The 25,148-nt window shown below is 41.9% G+C and overlaps 1 protein-coding gene across 15 annotated transcripts in view; it reads left to right on the top strand.

Annotated features, from left to right (window-relative positions):
• BRSK2 (BR serine/threonine kinase 2) overlaps window positions 1-25,148 on the top strand; it is a 304,191-nt gene that overhangs the window by 262,949 nt on the left and 16,094 nt on the right. For 13 of the 15 annotated variants that reach the window (XM_063158677.1, XM_063158673.1, XM_063158676.1 and 10 more), the window contains 6 exons: window positions 5,119-5,179; window positions 9,516-9,723; window positions 10,839-10,887; window positions 15,571-15,694; window positions 17,606-17,786; window positions 18,429-18,518. In XM_063158677.1, the coding sequence (XP_063014747.1) occupies window positions 5,119-5,179; window positions 9,516-9,723; window positions 10,839-10,887; window positions 15,571-15,694; window positions 17,606-17,786; window positions 18,429-18,518 (713 nt within the window). Of the gene's footprint in view, window positions 1-5,118; window positions 5,180-9,110; window positions 9,724-10,838; window positions 10,888-15,570; window positions 15,695-17,605; window positions 17,787-18,428; window positions 18,519-25,148 lie in introns of all 15 variants that reach the window. The other 2 variants (XM_063158670.1, XM_063158674.1) reach the window with 1 other exon arrangement.

Below are 25,148 nucleotides of genomic sequence, written 5' to 3'. Positions count from 1 at the left end.
GAAGGAGAATGTTATATTAATAAATGATTTAATAAAACCATTGTGAGAGATCATTACAGACTACAGTAAAAACTTCTTGAGAGGGTACACATTGAGAAAGCTAATTAGCACCAGTAACATTTACTTCTCATGTTTGCAGCATGCTTCAATATCTGTTAATCCTTTCTAAACTATTTATAGATGGAACTTTAGTATAATTGGCCAATTAAGGAGGGTGGTGCTGTTCAACATCACCATCTGTATGGGCTGAAAATAAGAAGAGGTGTGTTACCAGCACCTGCACTTCTTCCTCTGCACTCTCTGTAAGGCTTCATCTTACAGGTGGTTGCTACCATGAGCAGACCTTCTGACTCAAGCATGAATATTCCCAGTAAGAGCTGTCACAGTGTTATTTGCATGGCTGGGACTGTAAGATTGTGGAACATCCAAGGTATTCTATACATATTCCCTGAATCAGGCGGTGAGGAAGCACAGTTTGTACCTTTCAGACACCCAAAAGTAAGAGTGATGAGATTCAACACAGCCTGACTGCTCACCTCTTGCATGTTGATTCAGGTCATTGTCAGGGGTCTCCTACCCTGAAGTTTCAGTTTAGATCTTTTTGGCTTTGAGTGAACAAGGAAAGAGGAGTATCAAATTTCACCCAATTCATGCTTGAAGCAAATAAGAGGTTGGCTGGGTATTTTTTGGAATGACTTGCAAAACCACACATGGAATTAAACCAATTCAAAATTTCTAAGGCATTTCACCCAGGGACACAAGTCTGATGCATCTCTGCACGCTGCATGCATGCTGCAGGCTCCCCTTCTTGGAAGCATGGCTCCAGCTTGACCAGCTGTATTCAGCATCCTGGTAAAACTGTGCTATGAAAGCAAGTTCTGCTGGGACTGCAACAAGGTACCAAACTCATAACAAAAAGCTCTAGGAGATGGTTATTCAAAGAAGAAACAAATGCCAAATCTGACCTAGATGTTAAATTCATGCTGTGAAGCTTTTATGTTCTGCTAGTGTGTCCTAGCAGGGGTGCTGCTTAAAGCATTTGGGAACAGATCTGAGAGAAGGGTGATGGAGAGATGCTCTGTACATGTGCTACATGTGCAGTGCAGTTACCAGGCCAGCTGCACTCTCCTGTCTCCTGTTTCTCTCTGTCTGCACCTCAGCAGTGTCAGGCTTCAGCCCTGCACCTCTCAGGAAATTCTGCATTCTCTGAAACCAGCTGGAAACTGGATTCAAGCCCCTCAGTTTCAGAAAACTGGTCTGACATGAACTGGGCCTTGCATGGCTTCTGCTTGACAGCAGCTGGCTAAAATGAGTACAAAATTACTTTAAAATGAAGGACCTTTCAACTTTGATACTTTGAATTATCAAATAGATTGAATAAGGTATAAAATCATCACAGCTACAAACTCCAGCCCACACACGCACATTTCGTTTCAGTCCTTTGCCTCTCTCTTTCATAGCTCAGCTGTCTCCAGGTTATTGTCAGTCTGTGGAATGGGAGGAATAGCCTGCAATGATCTTGGTGTCCACCTCATGTTTAGAGTGCCCTCTGCATCTTCCCCCTCCTAAACCTTGGGTCTGCCTCCCTTATGTTTTGGGGGTTTTGAATTCCTCCCTCCAGGCTTGTCTAAACAACTGTGTCACTAAAGAGTCTCTTCTTGGGTCTCTAAATCTGGCAGTTGTGTTTGAGGGAATGCTCTTTATCTGAGCAACTGCACAAATAGAAAGCTTCTATTTTCAACAACCTTTTGATGACTTCCATTGAGTTAATGCACAAGCACACAGGAAAGCAAAGCACAGAGCAAAATGAGTCACACACAGTGTTCACAGTTTCCTGGATTGTTGCATTTAGTATTAAGTTATTGGAATAATTATAGATTTAATACTTCCAGTAACATTTAATGCCTGTAAAGACTCTTAGGAGGTTACTCACTAATAAATACTTCTCACTAAATAAATGTATTTCATAGCCATGGAGATGATGTCGTACCTCTTTCCACACAAAAGACGTAAGAGTCTGCCATATTAATGCTGCCTGTAGGGCCTCAAACTTTCATTTTCTGGTGAGGGGGCTAAAAATTTAAATTCCTGTTCTTTCATTACAGAATTTCAGCATAATGCAACATTTTCATTCCTTTCTTTTGGCCCTGTCCCAGTTCTGTCCACCTGACTCTGAGATACAGGAGCAGTGCATGTGATTGTTTTTTTACAAACTGAATTACAGCATTGCTTAGCTGAAATGATCTTGATGAGAGGGACAAATCTGTCATTTTTGCTTGTTAGCACTTTTTGTACTGGAGTACAGAACCACATAGTGGGGCATGGTACTGAGTTTTTATAGCTAGCTTGAGAATCATATCCTATTCGTAAAGGTAAATTATGGAAGATTTGTTAAATTAAAGAAGATGCAAGGAAAATCTCCTCAGTCTTGGTGTCATATCCTATGCTACCACTTTCTCTAAAGGAGGAGGACTTCTGAAAACATATAGCTTTCTTTTCACCCTGACACCTAAATTGAACACAGGCTTTTTAAAATTCTTTCCACTGCTCCTATATACAATTTCCAGTGTGGACAAACTGAAGCTTGCTATAGGGCCTACTTTACTTCTTACATATTTTGCATGTAAATCAGCAGCAGAAATAAATCTTGTTCAATAGCAATCATGTGGATACTGAATGCATTTCCAGGAGGATTTCATACTAACTGTCTCTTGTGTCCTCTGCCTCAGGCTCCTAGGCTGGATGAAAGCACAGTACACAACAACAATTTTTCAAATATTGCTTCCAATAAAGAATTGGGATTTGGGAGGTGGGGACTGCCATATTCTGCCCTACATGTGTGTGATCCTTTTTGCAAAAAAATAAGAGGCAATGGGGTTGGGAAGTGAGAATTCAGGACTGTTGGAAACACCTGATTGCAAAAAGGAAATAGCAGAGTGTAACTCTTAAGCAAATATCCTGGAATTCAGGTGAGTGTCAGAGAGGACGTTCCCACCACAATTAAGAGATGGTGGAAATAATTCCTTTAAGTTGGTATATAACTGCATCTCTGGGCACCTGAATGCCTTCCACATTTGTCCAAAATAATCTATGGATTCCTCTTTTAATTCATAGTGTGGAAGAAGCTTTTCCTGATGATTCATGCAAGGAACATTTTAACTAAACGGACTTCCCATCTGCACAACACATCTGTGGTGCAGTCAGCTACTTCACTTATAGGAGAGGCACATACAGTAGTCTTTCAAAAGTGGAGCAGACAGTTCTCCCCTTAAAATTACTTTGCATAAACCTTTATGAGTGCCCCAGATCTTGATGGTACAAATTTAGGCTTAATCTAGTGTGAAAGAATGCCAGGAGTGAGCCTAGTTTTTAACTGCTGCACTATGATGGGCAGACTACATCAGGGTACAAGAAAAAAACCTATGTGGGAATTTTCTCATAGAATGAGTGCCCCAGATCTTCACAGTGCCAGCTGAGATTTAATCTGGCCAAAAAAACATTCTGTGAGTGAGCTTCTGATTTTCACCTGCTTAGTGTGATGGACAGATTGCAATGGGATACAAACAAAACCATCAGGATAGAGGATACAAGTAGAGAAAACAGAACCTGCCATTCTGTTCAGTTGTAGCTTATTTTTTTCCTTGGAAATACTTCCTCTTTTGCAGTTCACTTATTTTTAAAGAATTCTGCCACTCAAACTTATTTAATAATAAATGTCTGGGAGACCATTTTAGAGATCATTTTTCTGCTTTGTTCTACAATAGCTGGACAGAGTAAACTGATACTGTTTATGGTCTAAATTTGTTTTATATTCTTATGCATAAGTTGACATCCAGTATCTGACCTATATAAATTTTTAATGTATATGTGTAAACACAGACAGACACATATTAAAATACATACACCCATACACTTCGTTTTCTACAGGAATTTCACCTTTTCATGTTTGTTACCTGAAGGCAAGTAGTTGTTTTCATGGCTCTTGTTATAGGTAGGTTATTATAGGTAGGAAACATTGATAGTTTTGCTATATTGACACATTGCTGCATGGTGGTTGTTGAATAAATAGGTTCTCAGCCAAATTCTCTCCTGTAAGATGTTTCAGTCTTCAAGACAACTTTCTATTTAAAAAGGATAGAAAGCAGTTGCCTCTGGGGCTCACTCATGTACAGTCACACATAAGGTGTGGGTATTTTTCTGCAGGGCAGCCCTCCTCCTAGGAACTTCATCTGCTGAAGTGTTTGTGCAGTCTGGCCTGTCTGCTCTTCCACTAGGTTTAGCATAGCACATTTGCACATTTTATTGTCAGCAGCTGACATTTTCCATAGGTGGCCTTTGCTGCAGAGCATAAGACCATTAACAGTATAGGTGACCTTGTCAGCAGAGAGGACAGTTCACTCTCCCTTGACTGGCCTCTTTCTGAGGGCACCTGAGCTATAATTTTGATATTAGTAAAGTCATCAACAAAAGCAGAACTCGTTATCCACAGAGAAGACCTGGCTTGCAGGAGCAAGAATTCTCACTGGAGAGCAAAGATGTGAAATCCATCAGTGAGAAGCTGGAAAGGGCTAAGCCAACGCAATCTTTGATTTCAGTGGGAAGTCATCATAAAAAATTATTGTGTGCTTGAGTCAAGGAGATTTGGGGTTTTATTATCTAGAAGAACTCCCTACCTTTGTGTCTTGTACACATGGTGCTTTTCCATGTTGCTTGTGACAGAGAAAGTCTCATTTTGTAACTGCCAGCACTGTGCAAAACAGAATTTCTAGCACAAGTTTGAATGTCTTCACCATGCTTTTGAATTGAGCTGTTCAATTTGCACAGAGCAGACCTAGTAGCTTCCATGTGCTTGATGACCAAAAAGAAAGTAGCAGCTGCCTTGATTGAAAGGGATTACAGTATTCTCCCTGAGCAACAGCATTTCTTTGATTTGGGGTGGGGGGACAACTGAAAAACGTGACAATAGTGAAAGGAAAGAAAAGGAAAGAGTTATGTCCTTTTCCAGTGACAGCCTCCCTCCTCTTCCTCACTTCATGCCTGTGCCTGTGGTGGCTGGTGTTCAGGGTTGTTACTTGTCCCAGTTTTCTGAGGGATGTTTTCCTTGTTGTGTCCATCCAGGTCTCGGTCAATCAGCGGAGCTTCGTCTGGGCTCTCCACCAGTCCTCTCAGCAGTCCAAGGGTAAGTGCTGCTGCTCCAAGATCTGTTGGTCCAATCCACTCACACATGCTTGATGCTTTTTGACATCTGTTGCGCCAGAGCTGTGGCTCTTAGCTGGGATGTTTTGCTTTTCCTTGGCAGCTTGTAAATTTTCATGGTGGTGAGGGAAATGTTACTTACAAATGCAGGTGGAGAATTTCTCTTGCATGTTCCCTGCACTGTTAGCAGGGATCTCACTGTGCCGCTGCCTTTTTTCAGTCTCTTAAGCACACAGAATAACATTGCTATGACTAAACACTCCATATCCAGCTGAGGTCTGCATATAGCCTGTTTTCAGACCAAGTGATCAGGAGCCATTTCACAGCTGCCTTCAATTAGGTCACAGTAAAGCACCAAAGCATGCTGGTTATCTTCTGTTTGCCTCAGAATAGCTCATATTAGGAAGTCAGAGAAAATGATTTACACCAATTTCAGGGCTAGGAAATTTAAAAGGAAAGTAGGAAGCTGACTGACTAGGATGAGTAAAGAACATTCAAATCCCTATAAACAAGGTACCTTCCCATGCCCTTTTTAAGCATGCAGTCAACTAAATACTGATACTGAACTAATTCTGATACTCAGCCAGTGCAACACATGCTTGATACTACATTTATTGTTAAGTTGTAACTGTTTCTAAATGCAATGACAGAGGTCTGCCAATTCTTGTTAACTTATTTAGGGATAAAAGTGAGTATTCCTAGTGCTTGAAAAGGTCAGCTAAGTCACTTTAAGACTGCAGTGCCTAACAAGAGTCTAGACCCCATCAAAAAGCCTGTTGGGCTGTGGCAGTGCATGTTACCTAAACGTCTGGCCCAAAGTCTCTGGAGGATTTCTACATACTTCCCATGACTTCATGAGAAGATGCTATCCCTCACTAGAAATTGATATAGCCCATGTCTTAAGCTATGGATACATCCACAGATCTAGTCTCAGTTCTATGAAGGTAACATAAATATTCCAAGTATTTGAAATCACAGTTCCACCCTAAGATTCTGTGTAATTCTTGTGAATAAAGGCACACTGTCAGCTCTAAGTTTATAGTCTAGTAAAGCTTCCGGCACTTTGCTTGATTGAATTACTTCCTGAAACCTGTTTTGGGCTCCTGCCAATTGTTATCCTGTTTGAAACCAGCATTAAGTGTTCTTGAGGTCTCCTCTATGTCTTTCAAGTCCTAGGGACCAGTGAAAATCCATTTCCTTCTTTCTGCACCAGGACTCCTGGTTGCCACTGAAATGGAGCAGAGGTCTGAGAACTCTTATGCCACTGCAAAATGTACTGGAAAAGAGCATGGAAACAGTGTTTTGCACAAAATAAGCATCCAGTGAAGCAAACTTAAATCTTGATTTCATTAATTGATCTCTTGGGATCAATTTCTGACATCTCAGTAGGACAACATCAAAGAATAAGTTTGACAAGATTGCATAGTCGCTGTATCTTACCATTATTACTTAATAGGCAGTTGATGACTTATTCTTCAAAGGGATTTAGCAATCAGGTGGCATTTTCAGCAGATCATAATGATATTAATGCTGGTCATATTTGAGGCTTAAAAGGAAATGTTGGAATAAAAATCATATTTTTTTAAATGTCCTTACCTATGCTTCTAATAGCACCTTAGATTATTGAAAGAGAACATACTTTAAGAAACAAATACACCTTTCACTTTTTGTACTGCTTAGGTTTAGTTCTATGAGAAATTGAATTCAGCAGCAAATAAAAGTTATTGAATTTCACAAGATCTTGCTAATGATGTTCCACATTGCACCAGCTGAAATCGAGACCTGATCTTGTTCTTCATTTCATTATTAAATATGTGGTAATTAAGGTTGCCTTTTCAGATTCTTAATGGCTTAAGAGGGAGTTGAATCATACTTTACTTCTTTCAAATCTCCTTCTCAAGCCATCATACATGTAAAATAGGAAAATTGCAAGGAAACATTTGCAATGTTAATTGAGTTTTATCCATTGGTGTCATTTGCAGATAGTTAATAGTCAGATGCCAATAGTGACTTCCACAAATTAAACACTTTCCTCATCTTTTCCCCTTCCTTGCTCATTGACAATGAGAATTTAGCAACATGGCAGACTTAAGTTTAACTTTACAATCTTAATACAAATATTTTGATGTACTGATTTTCCTTTAATTTTGGTGGCCTAACCCTAAGTTCTTTCAAAACTTTGAAGTAATTTCAAAACTTTGATGCAAACAAAGTAATTTCAAAACTTTGATGCAAACAGCTTAGAGACATAAGTCTTAAATACATTTCTACAGTTTTTAAATATGGCAACATTGTGCTAATCCATCACACCCAAGAAGGAAGTCCCTAGTGAGTATGTTCACCTGGGACTGAGATTTGAGGGAAGCTTACATGTACATGGTATGTCTGGTTAGTTCTTTTTTGAGGCTTTTAGGTGTCAAGTATGGATAATAATAATGGTGATGGTGTAATTTCTCATAGGTAATATTTCGTAGAAATCAAAGGGTAGACCAAAGCTGAATATCTTGAATAGTGATTTCTAATTTTACAATTATTCCAATACTTGTAATCTAAGGTGGTAATGGCAATGATTTGTAAGGACTTGTTGTTGTTGTTGTTGTTTTAAATGTGGTTTTTAGCTTGCTAATAACCCTTAAAAGGCTTCTACCCTTCCAAGTCTGTCTATTGCTGTTTGCTGTCAAAGTATGAATGGTTTCCCAAAATACCTCTTAACATGTGTAAATATTCCTGTTTGGGAAAAAAATCATAATCCCATTTTGATACCTCAGCAGTGGATTATGAACTTTGCTTGTCTTTTTTCTTTTTAAACTATGTCTTACAAAACAATGGCTCCCCCCACCCTCTTCTTAGACTTGGGACTTAATGGCAAATATTGCTGAGACTTTATGACCGAAATTCCAATTATCAAGCTATCCTTCAATGTAATGAGAGATGTTGGAGGAGAAGCATAAAGTCTGATGGAAAGTATCATCTCTTCCCAGATAAATAAATTTACCAGACCTTACTGAAGTTTTTGCTGTAACAGTTTAAAAATCAAACACCAATCTGAGCTCATATATTTCTCATGGTGTTGTGTGCTCTGAAGCTTCCAAGTGAAAGCTGAGCAATTTAACATTCCAGATCAGGGGAGGAGAGTGGGTGCCCAGGTGGCATCACTCTCCCTTTTCCCCCTCTTTCTGCAATGGGTGGCTGCAACTGGTGCATTACCCAGCCAGGGGTAAAGAGGAAGGAAAGAGGTTCTGACTGGTGTGTGCAGTAACTGTGTGTATCCCCTGCCACTCTGTATGTATCACACACCTGTTCTGAGTCTCATCTCTCTACTGGGTTTGCATATGGGCACATGGAGCTGAAAGAGGTGGTCCCTTTCTTGGCACATCTCAATTTGTCTGTGGCTTGAGTGGTTCTTCCCTTTCCTCACCTCCCTACAGCATCGTGCTTCTCTCACTGCAGGGCAATCAGAACAATCCCAGAGAGATGGCATTTCTCTCTTCTTTTTTTCTTGGTTACTTTCCTTTTTTATTTTTTTCCTTTTTTTCTTTTTTTTTTTTCCTTGTTCCTTTGTTGTACTTTTCTTTCTGTTGTTTTCCTTTGCTGACACGTGGTTGGTTAATATGATGAAGCCTGTTATGACACTGTTGTTCTTGCTGCTGCCGCTGCTGCTGTTGTTGAATATGCTGTGTTCCCAGCTAACTGCATGTCTTTTTTTTGTTTTTTGTTTGTTTGTTTGTTTTCGTTTCTTTGCAAAATCCCTCCCCCCCACTGCCCCTTCACCTCCATCTCCTGTGTCTCCTTGTGACATGGTGCATCTTTGTGACTCGGATGGATTTTGTTCTGACTTTCCTTTCTCTGCTCGCCCGCTCTTTGCGTATTTCACTGTTTTTGATGTGCATGGACACTCTGCGTCTGTCTCGTAGCCTATCAGAAAGTTCTTCATCCCCCCTCAGACCTCCGACCTCCCTTTCTCTCCCCGACCCCAAGTCTCCTTGGACCCTGATGCTTGTAGGAACGCCTCCAGGCCTGGACATGTACTCCAACCAAAGCCAGCACTTCAGCCCAACCCAAAGACGCAGACTTTGCCATCCAAGAGCAAATTGGCTGAAAAACCACTCCAGTCTACTAAATCCAACCCACTCCCTGCCAGCAATGCCAGCGCCCCCTCTTCCCAGAACAACCCTGTGCAGAACGCTCAGGGCCGCTCGCCTGCTGCCGGCTTTAACCCACAGCTGGCCGTTCCTAAAGTGCAGACCAACCCTATGTCTCCTGTTAGATTGCTCCCTTCTAGTACTGACCCAAGCACCAAATCTATCCCCATCATACAGGTCACCCCTCACCCCTCTCCAAGGGGAAGTCCCCTCCCTACCCCCAAGGGGACACCTGTTCATACGCCAAAGGAGAGCCCAGCAGGCACACCCAACCCAACACCACCATCCAGCCCCAGCATTGGAGGAATGCCTTGGAGGACACGGCTCAACTCCATCAAGAATAGTTTCCTGGGGTCTCCTCGCTTCCATCGTCGGAAATTACAAGGTGAGTACTCACCCAGGGTGGTTCTGATTTGGGCAGACATTCAGCAGGAATTTCATACCTCTTTGTGGCTTTGCAAATTCTCTGTACCAAGGACTGAATATTGATGTGGGAAATGAGAGTGATAGCATCAACCAAGCCCTAACCTATGTGTGAGCAGGCTCTGTCATGCCACTGCCCCTGCTGTAACAGCATCTCCTGAGCCCTCTTCACACTCCAGCCATGCAGGTCTTACTGTCCCTGTTATGGCTCTTAGACCGCAAGAAAAATCTGTCTTCAGTTTCTTCACTTGCTTTGCATGTGAACCTAGGGCTCAGCCATTTCCCCTGTGGCTGTGCTCCACTGCCTCTCCACAGCCACAGGCTGAGCCTTATGCTGAAAAAAAAAAGACAGCCAGAGGCAATAGGCTGAAGCTGTCCTTCTGAAGCACAACTTTTTTGATCTTGGTTAATGCTTTTTTTTGCCTCCTTTGGTAATTGGTGCAAAAATCTCCTTAATACAATCAGTGGTTTCATATCTGCTGGCCTAGTTCAGTTTTCTAAGTCTCTAGAGCATTGAGATGTGCAAAATTTTCTTCCTCAGGCTCCAGGTGGCTTTTTTGCATGCCAGCAAAGGGCAGACAAAGTCACATGCCTTATCCTTGGATGTCAGCAGCAGCTATCCCAACACCCTGTGGTTTTCCAGAGTACTGGGATGTGATCCCATGGGAAAGGAGGATTACAGCCATGGATTTTGAGCTGTGATGGTCATTGCCATTGCCACTGAGGTGGTCAGAGAGCTGCAGAGAATGGCAGCAGTGGCTGAGCTGCGCCCAGCTGGGCTGTGAGGCAGTGGCAACAGAGTTATTGGCACAGTGTGTTTGGGTCTGGACCAGAAACCACTGAAGCCAGTGCAAGATTACCTAATGACCTAAGGGCAGAGTGAGCCTTGAAATGCTTGTTCTAGAGAGATCTAGAGACGTATGACCAGCATTTAAATGTCAGAATTAGCCCGCAGAGGCAATGGGCAAATGCAAGCAAGTGCAGAATTGTTTCATTGGTGTACAAGCTGAAAATGGAAGGTGTACTGAATCATATTTCTTTTCTCCTCCCTCTCTTTGGCTGTCCGTGCATGAGCAGTACCTACACCAGAAGAGATGTCTAATTTAACCCCAGAATCATCCCCAGAGTAAGTATTTTGCCCTTTTTTCCACCAAATACCAGTGTCATTTCCTGGCCTAAATGTCATAAGCTGACATATTACTGTTCTGGATCAGTATCTGTTTGTAACCTGTTGTCCTGTGGGTGTGACAGAGGTGTGAAATTATTCTTTTGATGAGGACCCTACATCAAATCTATACCTCAGTAATGGCAGGGGGGGTCAACAGATGATGAAACAGTCTCCCAGTAACCACCTCATGTTCTCACAGTTTTCTGAATTTGCTGGGTTTGTACCATGTTTCTTCTCTCTTCATTCATTTGGTTGTCAAGTCGATCACTCTTTGAAACTGGAGAGGCTAGTCAGTGGCTTATACTGGCACTAACTGTGCACCAAAAAGTCTTCCTTTTAGTACAGGAGAGTTTGCATCCTCAGGATAGCATGCAGGAGGCTCTGCTAAGATGATTCAGAGGGATCTTTGGCTGCCAGAGTAAATGCAGTGTTAATTCTAGGCAGCAGTACTGGGACATGGAGAAGCTGTTTCATATTCACCAGGCTCATTCCTAAAAGTCAGTGTACATTTCAACCATTTCACTGCACAAATGTGCATCACTGCATGGCAGGTTTGGAAGTCCCTGCCAGAGTGCTGCTCCAAACACTTCCTAATATGCAACAGATGCCAAATTATTCCTTTTTATTTTCACAGCTTGTGTTTGTGCACCCAATGCCCATAGACTTAGCCTGCCAACCAAGGCAATTTGGCCTCTTGTTAAGAGACTTGTATGAAATATTCATGAGTTTTGGATGGGAATTTTGAGCTGAAAGTTTTGTAAATGGTGGCAATGGTATTGTCTTCACAACTTGCCCCAGACCTGGCTTTTGTCTGGTGTGAGATGGACATTCTATGTGTATAGCTGCAGAATGAGGGATAAAGAGGGATAAACACTTCAGGAGAGGGAGAAGTAGAGATTAGTAAAGTTATTCAGGAAGAAAAGTGGAATACACTGCGTTTTCAACACTTTCAAGCATTTACTAATAGAGAGGCATGAGAGAATTCCATAAAATTGGCACATCATTATCACAGAAGTATACAATACTCTCATCTCACATGTTTTTAAAGCCATTAAAACAGAAAACCTTTAGAATTAAATTTCTTCTCTTCCTTGCATCTATGCTGGTGGAAGTTTTGCTGTTAATTTATTGCTTTCCCTGCTTCCCACTCACTCTTTAAAAGCTGGTGGAGAGAAGTAGTGCCTATCATTTGAGGCAGTTTGGATGCAAGTCAAAGCCTAAGGCCCTCTTTTCTTTTTCTGTATAATTGCCAAATTAATGAGTTCAATTGGGCTGCACCCTGCAGTAAACATAATAAAAGTCATAAAAAATAATGAACTAGATTATACTTTAATGATAGATGTCTGTTGCTCAGTGCCCACTTCCACATATCTTATTTTTTCCCATATTTTCTTATTTTCTGCAAGAAATAAGATATGCTTATCAAGAGCTGTATTGACCTCATGGGTTGAGTGATAAATACATGTCCTAGCTCTGTCTGGTGCAGCAGTGCCTGCCATTCATTTAACAAACTTGATGATGAGGTAATATTCTTTGACGTGTCTGGCTAATGCTGTTCTTTCTCCTGTGAAAAAGCCCTAGAAAATGTGTTAGGGATGACATTTAAAGAGACTTAGCTCCAGCTGCTTTAAACCTGCAAAGCTCCATTTGCTTGAGTAAAAATGCTGCTATTTATGCCAGGCAGGTAAACCTCTGGAGGTTACTGATCCACGTGCTCAGAGAGGGAACACAGAAGGCTACGTGGTCAGACACTCCAAAAGTAGGGAAAGGAACAACATTGTAGGAGTGTTAAATTTGGTGTGAAGTAATAAAGCACCAGCCTCTATTTTCATGCTACTTTCTTTGCTTTTTCATCAAATGGACACCTGATTGGCTTCCTTAGTGTAATCTACATACCCAGACTCCCCCACATATCTCCTATCCCACTCCACCTTTAAGAAGTTTGCCTTGGTAAGAGAAGATTCTTCATTTTAAGTACATTTTGTTCTGCTTACATCCTGATCTTGAGAGATGCTAGAACGTGTCATTCAGGGTGCTGAGGATTCATATGCATTTTAACCCAAGTTAGTAGCACTTAATGCCCTCTAAGAGGAGAAAAGGCTTTATTGTGGAGTAAATTTATTGTGTAAATTTACTCCAAAACTGTCCCCTCTTCTTAGTGGACCTATTCCCAAACTATAAGAGTACAGCTAGTTCTGCCAGTTTTGGGAAGAAAAACCAGTGCATGTGTGCTGTGTCTTAATTCTGCTCATTACAGAAACAGGAAAGGCCACTGGCATCTATTCTGTCTTATGTGACACCAGCAAAATTATTTTAGTGAATTCAAATGATTTACAAGCTGGAGCATAGCCCAGGCTAGCAGTGAATCTTCCAGACTTGCTATTACTGGTGATAACCTCACCAAGGAAAAGAGCCCAGATGGATTTTGGAGGCTCCAGACCATGTTGAGCAGGGAAAAATACTCCCAGTGTTCTGGGCCCTTGTTACCTGTGCTTGTTAAGAGACCTATAAATGAAGGGCCAGCAAAACCATTAATGAAAATACAAAAATGAAAAGCCATATTTTAAGATGGCAGACCTGCAATTAAATAAGCACACTTTTCCAGGCCGTGCTTCCCCTTGGTCCCTGGAGTCCATCCAGCAGCCCTGGTTCAGATGATGATACATCCAAGCCCAGGACAAGCAGCCGTTTTAGATGGATAACCAGGTGCTAATTTACTAATGAGCACAGACCCCTTACATGCAGGGAGCTATTGCCCCAGCTCTCCAGGGGCTTGCAGAGTTGTTGTGGTGTGTGAGAGACACATAAGCTAATTAGTATGTAATTTTCTTCCTCACTCTAACCCTGGCTCCTTAACGACCATTTGAATGAGAGGCCCTTTCTCTTTACTGCTCCCTGTGCTAATCTCTGGCTCACTGGCTTATTTACAGCTGCCTATGAATATTTTCGGGAGTGACAGTTTTCCAGCCCACTTTAATTGAGTGGGGGGCACTGTTTTAACCAAATTGCAAGTGAATCTTTCTCTACTCTTATTTTTGGTTGCCTGCAGTAAATGAAGCAAATAATTATTTGCCCAGCTGAGCCCTCTTTCAGGTGTGGTCTTTCTGCTGTGTGCATTAAATGGGCAGTGGGGCCACAGCTGCATGATTCATGGAGCATTCTGAGATGGGGAATGCATGCAAGTTGCTGGACACTGCTGACGTCAAGCTTTGTTCTTTATCCTGAAGGCCTAGGCTTCAAATTATTTTCTTAGTTTGTTCTTCTCTCTCTTAGCCTCTGTCCTTCCTCTGCCTCACTTTGCCTCAGAAAGTGAGGCTACTTGCAGCCTGCTCCAGCTGTTTATTGCTCTGCTGGAAAACTGGTGTGTAGCAATCCCTTTTGCAGATGGCTCTCCTTGTCTGGAGAGATTGTCTTCTTCCACTGAGTGATGGATGTCCATCCTGTTGCTTGCCATACTGCAAACTGGATTTGGTGTTATAAAGTATGCTGTAGAGGGGGTAAAAAAGGCAGTCTCTTGGTGGCAGGTCTTTTAATTTCTGACATTTTCATGCTGAATTTTTTCCTAGAACATGGCTGATTTAAGTGTGGTTTTCCCTGCGTTTAGTTTGGTCCAGTAAGTCTTTGGCTGTGTCTCACAGCTGGCAGTCTCTTTTCTCCTCTCAAAACCACACCTGTCAGAGATGCTACTTTGAGGTCTAGATAGTGTCTCTCATTAACATTCATGTCCCTGCATTCTTCCTTTAGCCTGCTTAACTTAAAAGCCAATGTCAATGAAGTGCATTGGAATGGTTAAACAATAAGCAAAGTCAAACGTTTGCTGATACGATCACTGTGAAAAAACAGCAATTTCATTTTGTGATGAAACCACCACCTGATGCTGGAACAAACTGAGGATCTGGACTGCTGTTAGTGGAAGACTGAACTGTGCCTTGCATGGTGTTGTTATCTCCTTTCTTAATACTGAAAATTCATTCCTTTGTAGGCTGGCCAGAGTTCACACACTATATAGACACCGTGAATGGGGCTGATGAACAGAACAGTCTTGGTCCTGGCCTTGTGTAATTGTGCATTTCACTCACTGGTAGATTGGACCTCCAGTGAAATCTACAGCTTGCTTCAAGAAGCAAGGGCTTGTGACTGTACCAGGACACCTTTAGAAAAGCATCTTTCCAAAGGAGTTGCAGTTGGGTGGGAAGGAACCAAAGGAGTTGAAATTGGGTGGGAAGGAACTTAAATCTTTATGTCGCCAGGATCTGCATGTTGTCACAAGAAATTGAGACATCCCTGGAGACAAACCAGAAATGTGTCCCCTCATTTATATGTGTGTTATGTATGCAGTATTCACTGGTATGTTGGCTCACTCAGAAGAGTTACCATTGCTCCTGATTTTTCACTGTTGGTGACACATGCTGCCAGACCTAGGCTGTGTGGTCTGTCATTTCATCAGTTTTCACCAAGTGAAATGTCGTTCTGGATGTTCTGTGATACTATTTCCCACTTATTAGTAGTAGTATCATCACATCTGGAGTGTCATCAAAACTTTTTCATGTGTTTTTTAATGTTTTTTTCTAGCTAGGGGCATGTATGAAGTAAGAAATAGTGTTCCATATTCTAAACATCTCTTTCTTTTCATCACATCAGGCTTGCCAAAAAATCCTGGTTCGGTAACTTCATCAACTTGGAGAAAGAAGAACAGATTTTTGTGGTCATTAAGGACAAACCATTAAGCTCCATTAAGGCTGATATAGTCCACGCTTTCCTCTCGGTGAGTCACCCCAGCTGCCTCTTGGAGACATCCCTCACTGGTCTGTCCAGGACTCCATGTGCCAAATGTTACTGGACAGGGGCTCTGCTCCTTCAAAAGCATCTTCTGTGGATTTAATTTACATGGCCTGCAATGAGCTGTGTATGAATTACTAACTGTAGATAATGCTCTCTAAGGTGAGAAAAGATTTCAGCCTTCTTGGCAAGGCCTCCAGGTTGCCAGAGTTTGGAATTCCACAGCAGTGGATCACACTGCTGGCACAGTACCAAGACAATGATTTGCTGCTTTGTCAAATCAGCCTTACAGTCGCTGGCTGAGCAGCAGATTGGGTTTCCCTTTGATGGGTATGTCCTCCACCACTTCAGCCAGACAAAAGGCCTGTCTTACATCTGCACTTGTTACTTTAAATCCCCACTTCAGTGCTGTAAGGCAGAAAGAAGGGTAATTTCTTCTGGTGTCCAGAGTTTCAGTTGTTGCAGATGTGAAGAAAGCAGGGAGAAATTGTCTTTTTTTACTATAGAAAGTCCTTTTTCTCATTATCTAGAGGTACCATGATGAAAAAGCCAGGACAGCAAAGGTATTTCAAGAGGTTTTTCAATTCAAGGTAGTCAACAACATAATTAGACTTTTTCCAATAGAATTAAGAGAAGGAAACTTAATTTCTTATAGAGTTTGTTATATTGATTTTTTTTCCACAAAATACTGAACTCCATTTTAGTCTTTGTGATTCTGCAATTAACTTCTTCAAAAAAATAGCTGTAACCCTTGTTACTGTACAAGCACACAAGGAGTAAGTGCATTCCAGTAGTGGGCATCAGAGACTGGTGTCCATCCCAGGCTGGTTGTAAGCAGCCATGTTATTCTATCAATTTCATGCATTTAGCTGTGCTTTGGGGTTTGTATTGTTGTATAGTGTGTTCTACTGTCTGTACTGGTGATCCTCTGTGTACCCCACGTGTGGCTTAGGTGTGATGTAGGGACTTGTGTACAAAACCAGTGAATTGTCTCTTACAGCAACATCCAAACTTAAATGCATTGTCATAGCCAGCTAATTAATCCCTTAAAGTCAGCTTCTCAAAGAGCTCATCTTCATTTTTCTCCTCCTAGAGATTAGAGACAGATTTCCAAGTAATTTATTTATTTTTGTTTTAATCTGGTCCTTTATGAAGCAATAAATGGAATATGAGTATGTTGTTAAATTTTGGAGGAAAATGTGAAAGGTAACTGCTTGAAAATTAGGAAGTTATGAAATTTCACAGTGGTTCTAAATACACAGATGTTGCATGATGTCACAAAGCTTCTCAGAGTTCTTTTACATATTTACAGAAGTTTGGGTGAGTTATTTGCAGGCGTCCTTTCCCTGTGGATATCCCAAGCACTTCAGGTGTCCTGATGTCTATCTGACATCACAGAATCACCAAGCAACTGAAGTTGGAAAGGCCCTCAGGAGGTCTCCTGCTCAAAACAGGATCAGTTGTGAGATCAGACCAGGCTACTTAGGTGTTTTTTATATTCAGTTTTATATCCCACTGACTTTTCTGTCCACTCCCTTAATATCACCTTTTGGTCAGCAAAAGGCATTTCTCAAAAATGGTGGATGAGTAGGACAAGAAAGACTGACTGTATGAAATTGAGCAACGTGTAAATTCGTAAGTGTGTTGGGTATTCCACCAATATTCAACCCTTAAAGTTAGGTCAGTCCTGTAAGCAGCTGTGCATTCTTCTGTGGTGCCCAGCAACCTGTTCTCTTACTGATTTCACAAGAACACTGTACATTAAAAATTCAAGACCAGAAGCAAATCTAGCAAATGTTACTCATTCTGGAAGTGTGTGTTGTTATAAACAGAATTTTGCAGGTTTTTTTTCCATTTAGCACTGGTTCTACTTTCTGCTTCTACCAACCTCTTTCAGATCCCAAGTCTCAGTCACAGTGTCATCTCACAGACAAGTTTCCGTGCAGAATATAAGTCCACAGGAGGTCCTGCTGTCTTCCAGAAGCCAGTGAAGTTCCAGGTGGACATAACATACACAGAAGGCGGAGAGGCGCAAAAGGAGAACGGGATCTACTCTGTCACTTTCACACTCTTATCAGGTAACCATGGCAAAGCTCTAAAATGGGTGCCAGCTGCCTTGGTCCTTGCTGATAATAGAGGCCTGCAAATTTCTCTGCCAGAGGAAAAAATATAACTGGCTTAACTTCAGGAAAATTCAGTCAGGGGCAAGGAGGACATTAGGAACATGAATGGTTTTGGTAGTGATGGAAATGCAGGGAGGGAAGGAGATTCCCAAAGAGGTGAAGTTGGCACTGCCATGATTAGTGCTAAAATGGCTGTTTTGCACACCAGTTTTGGTGTAACTCATGGTACTGGCTCCCTGTTTCGTTCAGAAGTCTCAGAGTCTCATCTGGGCACTGTGAGGCCATAGTTTCTTCCTTCTGAGTGAAACATGCACTCACCCTTTTCTTCTGGGTGGCCACATGTCCCCCGCAGGGGTTGCAACAAGGAAACAGACCCCTTCACCTTTTCTGTCTTTACAAAAGGAGCCCCAAAGCCATTCCTCTTCCTGTTGAGCCCTGCACACCATAGCCCCTTTGGCTGAAGGACAGACACACAGTCAGGACACCTCTGGGGACAGGACTGAAGGGAAGATGCTTGTGATCCTTCCCCTGCAGCCTTGTGTGTGGGCTTGGCTCCCATTGCTCTCACAGCTGCTTGTGCCTCTTCTCTCCTGGCAGGTCCAAGCCGTCGCTTTAAGAGGGTAGTAGAAACCATTCAGGCACAGTTGTTAAGCACACATGACCAGCCTTCAGTGCAGCAGTTATCAGGTAAGTGGCTTCTACCGTCCAACACCTTCAGCAGGGACAGGAAGGTGAAATGCCTCTCGTAGCAGGAGGCTGAGGGAGACCATCCCTCTGATTACAGCAAAAAAACGAGCTCCATTCAGACAGAGCAGTAACTCCCTGCTCTCACCCCACTCCTCCGTTTCTCATTCCCTCTCCAGTGCTCCCAGCACATTCCCCAGTTGAACAGCTTCTGCCCTCTGCCCGCCCAAAGAGCCATTTGCCCACTTCTCCATCAAAAGCTGCATCATCAACTGATCTTCCAGATTTTCTCCAGTTCCAGAATCTCCCAGAGTAGGGACATGCTCTAGAGGATACTTGATTTTCAAACCCTTCAGGCATACTTTAGAAACCTCTAACTTTAGTGGGTCCCTGAACAAACTTGAGAGCTACTTTTAACTTAGCCATTAACATGTGGTCAGGAGGTGACTAATAGTTTCCAGGAGTGTGATCCAATTCTCAATACTGTGGTAGCACAAATTATATACTAAGGTTCTGCAGAAGCTCTATTTTATCTATTTGAAAAGTAAATTTCAATTCCTTGTGGTGGTAGAGAAAGCCTTACATGTGTGACCCTGTGCAATGACATCAATCTGGATGTGCAGGCAGCCTGAATTGATAATACTGAAACTGGCCTCATCCCATCATTATGTAGCAGGTGTTCACTCTGAACACTGAAGTGGTTGTACAGACACACACAAAATCTCTGTGGTAACTCTTCTATCCTCTAAAAGGACAGAACAAAGAAGAAGGTGAAAATTGAAAACTTAAGGCAGATAAGCTATTGGGAATGCATCAAGGAAGGAAAAGTAGAGAAAAGCTGAAAGAATGTGCACGTACTGGAGATAAATAGGTGCAAGGTGGAGAGCAGAGGCTGCAGCAGAAGATGGTGAGGCAGAAGGAGCGGGAGATGAAAAGGAAGTAAATAAATACTATGCTTTAGAGCCAAATTCTGTTATTGACCCTTGTGTGAACAAGCCAAGACAAAAGTGGGGGAGTTAAGTTGGCATTGCATCCTCCAGTTAAGTCCCAGATGTCCTCGGCTCGTTGCACATATGGGTTACATCCTTCTGGTCTAACTGTGGCTTTAGCATCCAAAGATAAAGTAACTGCACATAGAAGTGTGTACGCCTAGTACCTGACAGAGAAATATGCTCAGTTCAATGTCCTCTTTGCTTTTGGCCTCCAGCACTGCCTGGTCCTTCTGCATGCTGGAATACAATGGTGCCCAGCACATGGGTTATTCTGTTCAGAAGCAGGGAAAACAAGGACATTATAACTATGGTTGATTCAGGTTTTTTTCTGTCTGGACTTTTGAAATTAAATCAAACTCAAGGAAGCAGCTAGAATTTTCTGCTAGCCCTTCCTCCTGGGAAATGCTAGGGCTGAGTGGGTGTGAGGGGATTGAGATAGAAAAGCATCCGTTAAACATATTTCATATTACTCCTGATGCATGGACAACATTCGATATTCCTTGTTTCTTCAGGAATGAGGTGTACCCTTACTTTCCTGTGAGGAAAAAGTTATTTATAAAGTAAATAACTTGATGATCTCTCTTAACTTCTTCACCCTAATTAGTGCTAGCTACTGAGGCTCTATAGAAAAACTTGAACCCTCTTGCACACTTGCATGTGAAGCAGGATATCTCCCTAAGAAAACCATATTATAGCAGGAATAAAAACCATTCATCTGACCAAGACTCAGGGAAATGTTATGGGCATACTCTGCTATGAAAAATGTATCTGACTTACAGTTTTGCTCTGGTTCTGGAATGAAGAAATCATATTATTTTTACTGCCTGAAGCTACATGAGAGCATATTGTTCTAGCAGGGAAAACCCAGCCTGACCTATAATGCCAGACTAGAACTGATAACTTCACATGGAGCAAAACCAAAATTAATGGTCTCTTGAAATTTAAAAATAATAATTCCCTCAGCTGGGGACTTATCCAGGCAAGACAGCTCACGACACAGGGTATCAAACTGTTCTGTATCACACCACCTAACCTGATCAGGAATATGCAAGTCTCTTGAAAATGAGAGAAGTCAACCTGAAAATTTTAGGTTTGAGCAGCATACAAGAAAGAGAGAAAAGCAAGGGAAGGGAAATAAAGGGTTTGTTACAAAAAAAGAGACAACCTTTGCATTAAAGTAGGGTGGCCCAGTAGTTCGCATACCCAGCCAAGTAAGTAAGGGAGTAAGGGGAAGTAAAAGGATAAAGGACGGAAAAGTTCACATTCAGCACCTTGCTTAGCTGGGTGTCTGGTTGGAAATGTGTGCAAAATCTTCCTAGAAATTGTCATTGAATTAATCAGCATTTCTCACTAGAAACAAAGCAGTCTTCTCTGTTTCTCTTCTCCTCCCATGGTGCCAGCTCTGAACACCACATAGGGATTGTGGAGGTTGGGCCCCTGTTCAGGTTCATGGTTTGAGGACCCTCTGTAGGCAGTCTACTGCTGCAACAGATTGAGCTCACCCTCATTTAGACTCTCTTCCTCCATGGCTCTGAGCATGGGACTGTCCCCTGACCAGCAGCACTGGCTCAGCGCTGGAGCTTTTCCTGGCTCCTGGTGCACAGACACATCCTATGTGTCTTGTCTCTCCTGCCTTAGAGTTCTGGTGCTCTTACAGGTGGGATGATGAAAACAATCTGTGAAAGGTGCATGCATGTAAAGGGAGACCTGCAGAAGGGGAAGATTTAATGATTCAGTGTAAAGCAGAACAGCAGGGCGTAAGGAACATGTGGCAGTGAGAGTCATTCTCTCTGCTGCCCCTCTGATCTGCTGTGCAGCATCCCAGCCCCCTGAGCCGGCCTGCCTGGGTTTCAGAATGCATTTTCCTCTTTTTCATTCCTCCAGTTGACAACAGTGTTTGTAGATGTCATGTTGCCCATGCATCTCTGTGTGTGTGTGTGTGAGCCTGTTATGTACCTGATTTAGGCAGATGTGTTTCTGTGTCACACTTGAGCACCTTATAATATCCGTTCCTCCATATATCCCCCTCATTCACTTCCATTTTTTCCTTTCTAAGACTGGCTGTGCCTATTTCTTCTGGCATACTCTGAAGCAGGAAAATAGATTCCCTCCCTTACCTGAAAGAAAGTGTAAATAAATTAAATCCATTCCATAAGTTAATGTAATGCTTCTAAAATCCACTGTCTCGATGGACAAATTTAGTGCAACATACCAGCTTTGTATCCTAATGTTTCAGGAGCTCTGTGCCATAACTGCTGAGACAATACCAGGTCTGTGACTCATAACTTGCACAGAACAAGTAAATAGGGATTGATTGTTCATTTTTTCTTCCTGATGAAAGAAACTAGAGGCCAGCATAAGGTAGTGGAAGCCAAGTACCAAGAAAGCCATTGAAAAACATGTCTTCATGAAATCTAGAACTGGTGGAACTCCTCGCTGAAGCAGGTTCTGAATGTGAGGGGCTTACAGATACTCATCTTCCCCTGAGTACTTCTTACTCACAGGGAGTAAGAAGTACTCCCTGCAGAGAAATTTTCATGGGACTGCTAAGCAGAGAAACTACAGCAGGTTCAGGAAATCTCAATGGTGAGTGAGGCAGTGGTAGGAGAAGTGTTCTGTATGCTTGGCCTGCTCTTGCACTCCTGGGTGTCTGTGGAGCTGCTGAGGGACACAGAGCACCAGATCACAGAATATTCTGAGCTGAAAGGGACCCACAAGGATCATCAAGTGTGACTCTCAGATGGTTTTGGCCTTTGATCTGACCCAGAATAGTTGTCCATGTGTGCTTGTTACTGGTATCACAAAAGCCATTACGCTCAGTGAGACCATGAAAGGGCCCCTTTGGGATGGAGTCTCACTGTCTGTGAGAGCAGCCAGCCTTGTCTCTTGTCCATGAATGGCTCTATCCAGGGCCCTTATACTCAGAATCTCTGCTTAGGTAATCCCTGGACAGACTGCCCTTTGCTGGGATAAAAAGATCGCTCTCCATGGAGGACGATATCTGAGATTTGTTCCTTTGTTTCAGCCCAGCACTCTTTCCATTAAATCATGATCTGTTTTTCTCTGATGCCTTTGCATGAAAGAGTAATAGTAGCAGCTGGTGAATAGGGGCATGCAAAAGCCATCTGTGAGCATTCATAGGGTAGCAATTTTTATTTCCCTAATATTTTCTTGCTTCTCTGAGCTTTGGTTTTCAAGTGTGGGATGCTACATATTTGAATTTTTTTCCCATTTTTTTCCCATGTACTGGGCAATCAGCAATACTGAAATAACCTTTAAATCTTCTTTGTAAAAGGTTTTCTTTTTCTTTATTATATTTATTGGCTTCATATCAGATTTTAACTATTGACATCTCCAAGTTCAGAGCATCTCGCTGTTACTGCTAGAAATGCCTGTCATCAGCACAAACAAGTGTTTAGAGACCATATCTAGCTTCAAAACAGGGCAGTGCAAATTCTTCCTAGAGCACTGATCTGTGAGTTCCAGGTATTTTATGGCTCACAAGAGCTGCAGGCTGGCAAATTGCCACCAAAAAAAAACAAAAGTAAGAAACCTACAGTTTCCAAATGTGCAAAGGATTTTACCAAAATGGAAAATGGAGTAAGGAGCAAATGAAGTGCTTTGCAGGGTAAACTCCCAGCTGCAGATTCAAAAAAAGGACTCTGCAAATGCCAGTTTGGAATTGGATTGCATGTTAGCTTTTTCTGGGGTTCATTCAGGTCTGAAGTTTCCTGCAGTCTTCTGTGACCCTTTATGTCTTACATTCTTGTAGTGTCTAGGGTAATTACTTCATTTTGTTGTCACAGTTCCACCTACAAAAAGTGCCCTGTAATGCCTGGTTGGATTGGCAGAACACTGTGTTTTTGCTAAACAGCTTTAGTATTATTACTGAGCAGCCTTCATTAAAATTAACTGGTAGTCCAGAAATAAAGCATGTAGAAAAAAGTCCAAGCTCTCCAGAGTCTTGATAGGAAAACAGAATTTCAGATAAGCACAGAAACACTGGGGGATTTCAATCTGCATGATAACTGCCTTGGACCAGAGGAGCTGGTGGCTCCCTTGACATCATGTCCCTTAGTGGAGGTGTTTCCTGTGGGCTGTGAGCATCTGGCAGGAGCTGCTCAGTGCTTTCTGGGATCCAGCCCTGGATCTGGAGATTTCAGAGGAGCAACTGTTTGGGTGAGATTTCCTGGGCTGGGATGGGTCTCAGAGATATCAGAAGCGTCACAAACCAGGCAGCTTCCTTGTGACATCTGTGTAGGATAGAAATTAAAGAATAAAGAAAATTGGGAAAGAAAAATTTGTAGAGCACTAATAATTTTTAAAGTGAGTCCTTTAAAATTAAAAAAACAAGTGAAGCTTGTTTGGCCTTTTGAAGGGAGGTCTTATTTCAACCAAAGCATTTGCCATCTGTTAGTGAGCTGAACTGGGTGTCACTTATGAAAGTCTTGGTCAAATCCAAAGTGTGAGTGACTTCCAGCAATTCCTATAAAATAAGAAATTGTCTTATCATCAGAAGGATTGAGAGCTGACACTGCCACTATGTTTTAATTTGTAAAATGAACAGGACACATTAAAAATGCAGTTACATGACCCATCAGTGCTTCTCAGACAGTTAAAAGCCTTTGGGCCCTGGCTTTATTTACTTCTCATAACACCTGCATCCCACATTCACTGGATTATGGATTACTATCCATGAGGAGACACTGATTGGCAAGAATCTTAAGACTTCCAATTAGAATCAAAATTCTGCTTTAAAATTATGGAATACTTTATCACATAGAGTATTTTCTAAAGCAGATGTTACAATAGGATGGAAATGAAAGAAGTATTAAAGTGAATATTCTAAAAGAGAAGCTGAAGACACATTAACACTGTCTTCCAAGTGGTGCAGTATGAGCTCTGGCTCTGCCTTAGCAATTGGGGAAAAACAATCTGATCAGGTATTGGAAAAACACTACAAATAGAAATTAATTCCTGTGCAGTTCCTGGGACTAGCCCTGACAATATGAAGAATTCAAAGCATAATTGTGCATAAAAGTTTTGAGAAAGACAAATTAGAAGTTTTATTAATGTTAGTTTGATTTTTTTTTCCCATGGTCTCATATTTCAGAAAATTTTTCTTACCTGTCAAAACTAATTCTATGACAAAAAAAATTACAGAATTATACAAAATTACTTTTTTTGGGAACCAAATGGGCTCCAGAGCCCAAGATATTCAGCTGTCAAAAAGCCTCTGTTACAATCCCTTTTTTGTGTGTAGGTCTGTCAGCTTGTATTCTAATCACACAACTAATGTGTGTAGACCTGGGACACAACTGGCTTTAAGTACCAAAGAAAGCTGTGCTGACTGCAAATGACTTAGGGGAAAAGGCAGTGTTAACTTAAGGAGACATGATTACTCTTTAATTTGTTAAAATGAGGAATGAAACAGGAATACCAATTTCAGGAGGATCTTACACAATGTTTTCCTGCTCTGACATTATCCAAATGCTACATTTTTGTTTCCAGATTTCTGGTTACTGTGTGGCCAGTCAGTCTGGATACACTTGAAGGGAAAATTCCAGGTATTGGAGCGGGGAGTCAGAAACAGTCTTCTGGTCATATTTGAGATTTTCTTTGCTCTTTATGTATTCTTTCT

The sequence above is a fragment of the Melospiza melodia genome, chromosome 6, assembly GCF_035770615.1.
Source record: "Melospiza melodia melodia isolate bMelMel2 chromosome 6, bMelMel2.pri, whole genome shotgun sequence".
NCBI lineage: Eukaryota > Metazoa > Chordata > Aves > Passeriformes > Passerellidae > Melospiza > Melospiza melodia.
The sequence above is the reverse complement of the archived record's forward strand: the minus strand, read 5'-3'. Positions and strand labels throughout refer to the sequence as shown.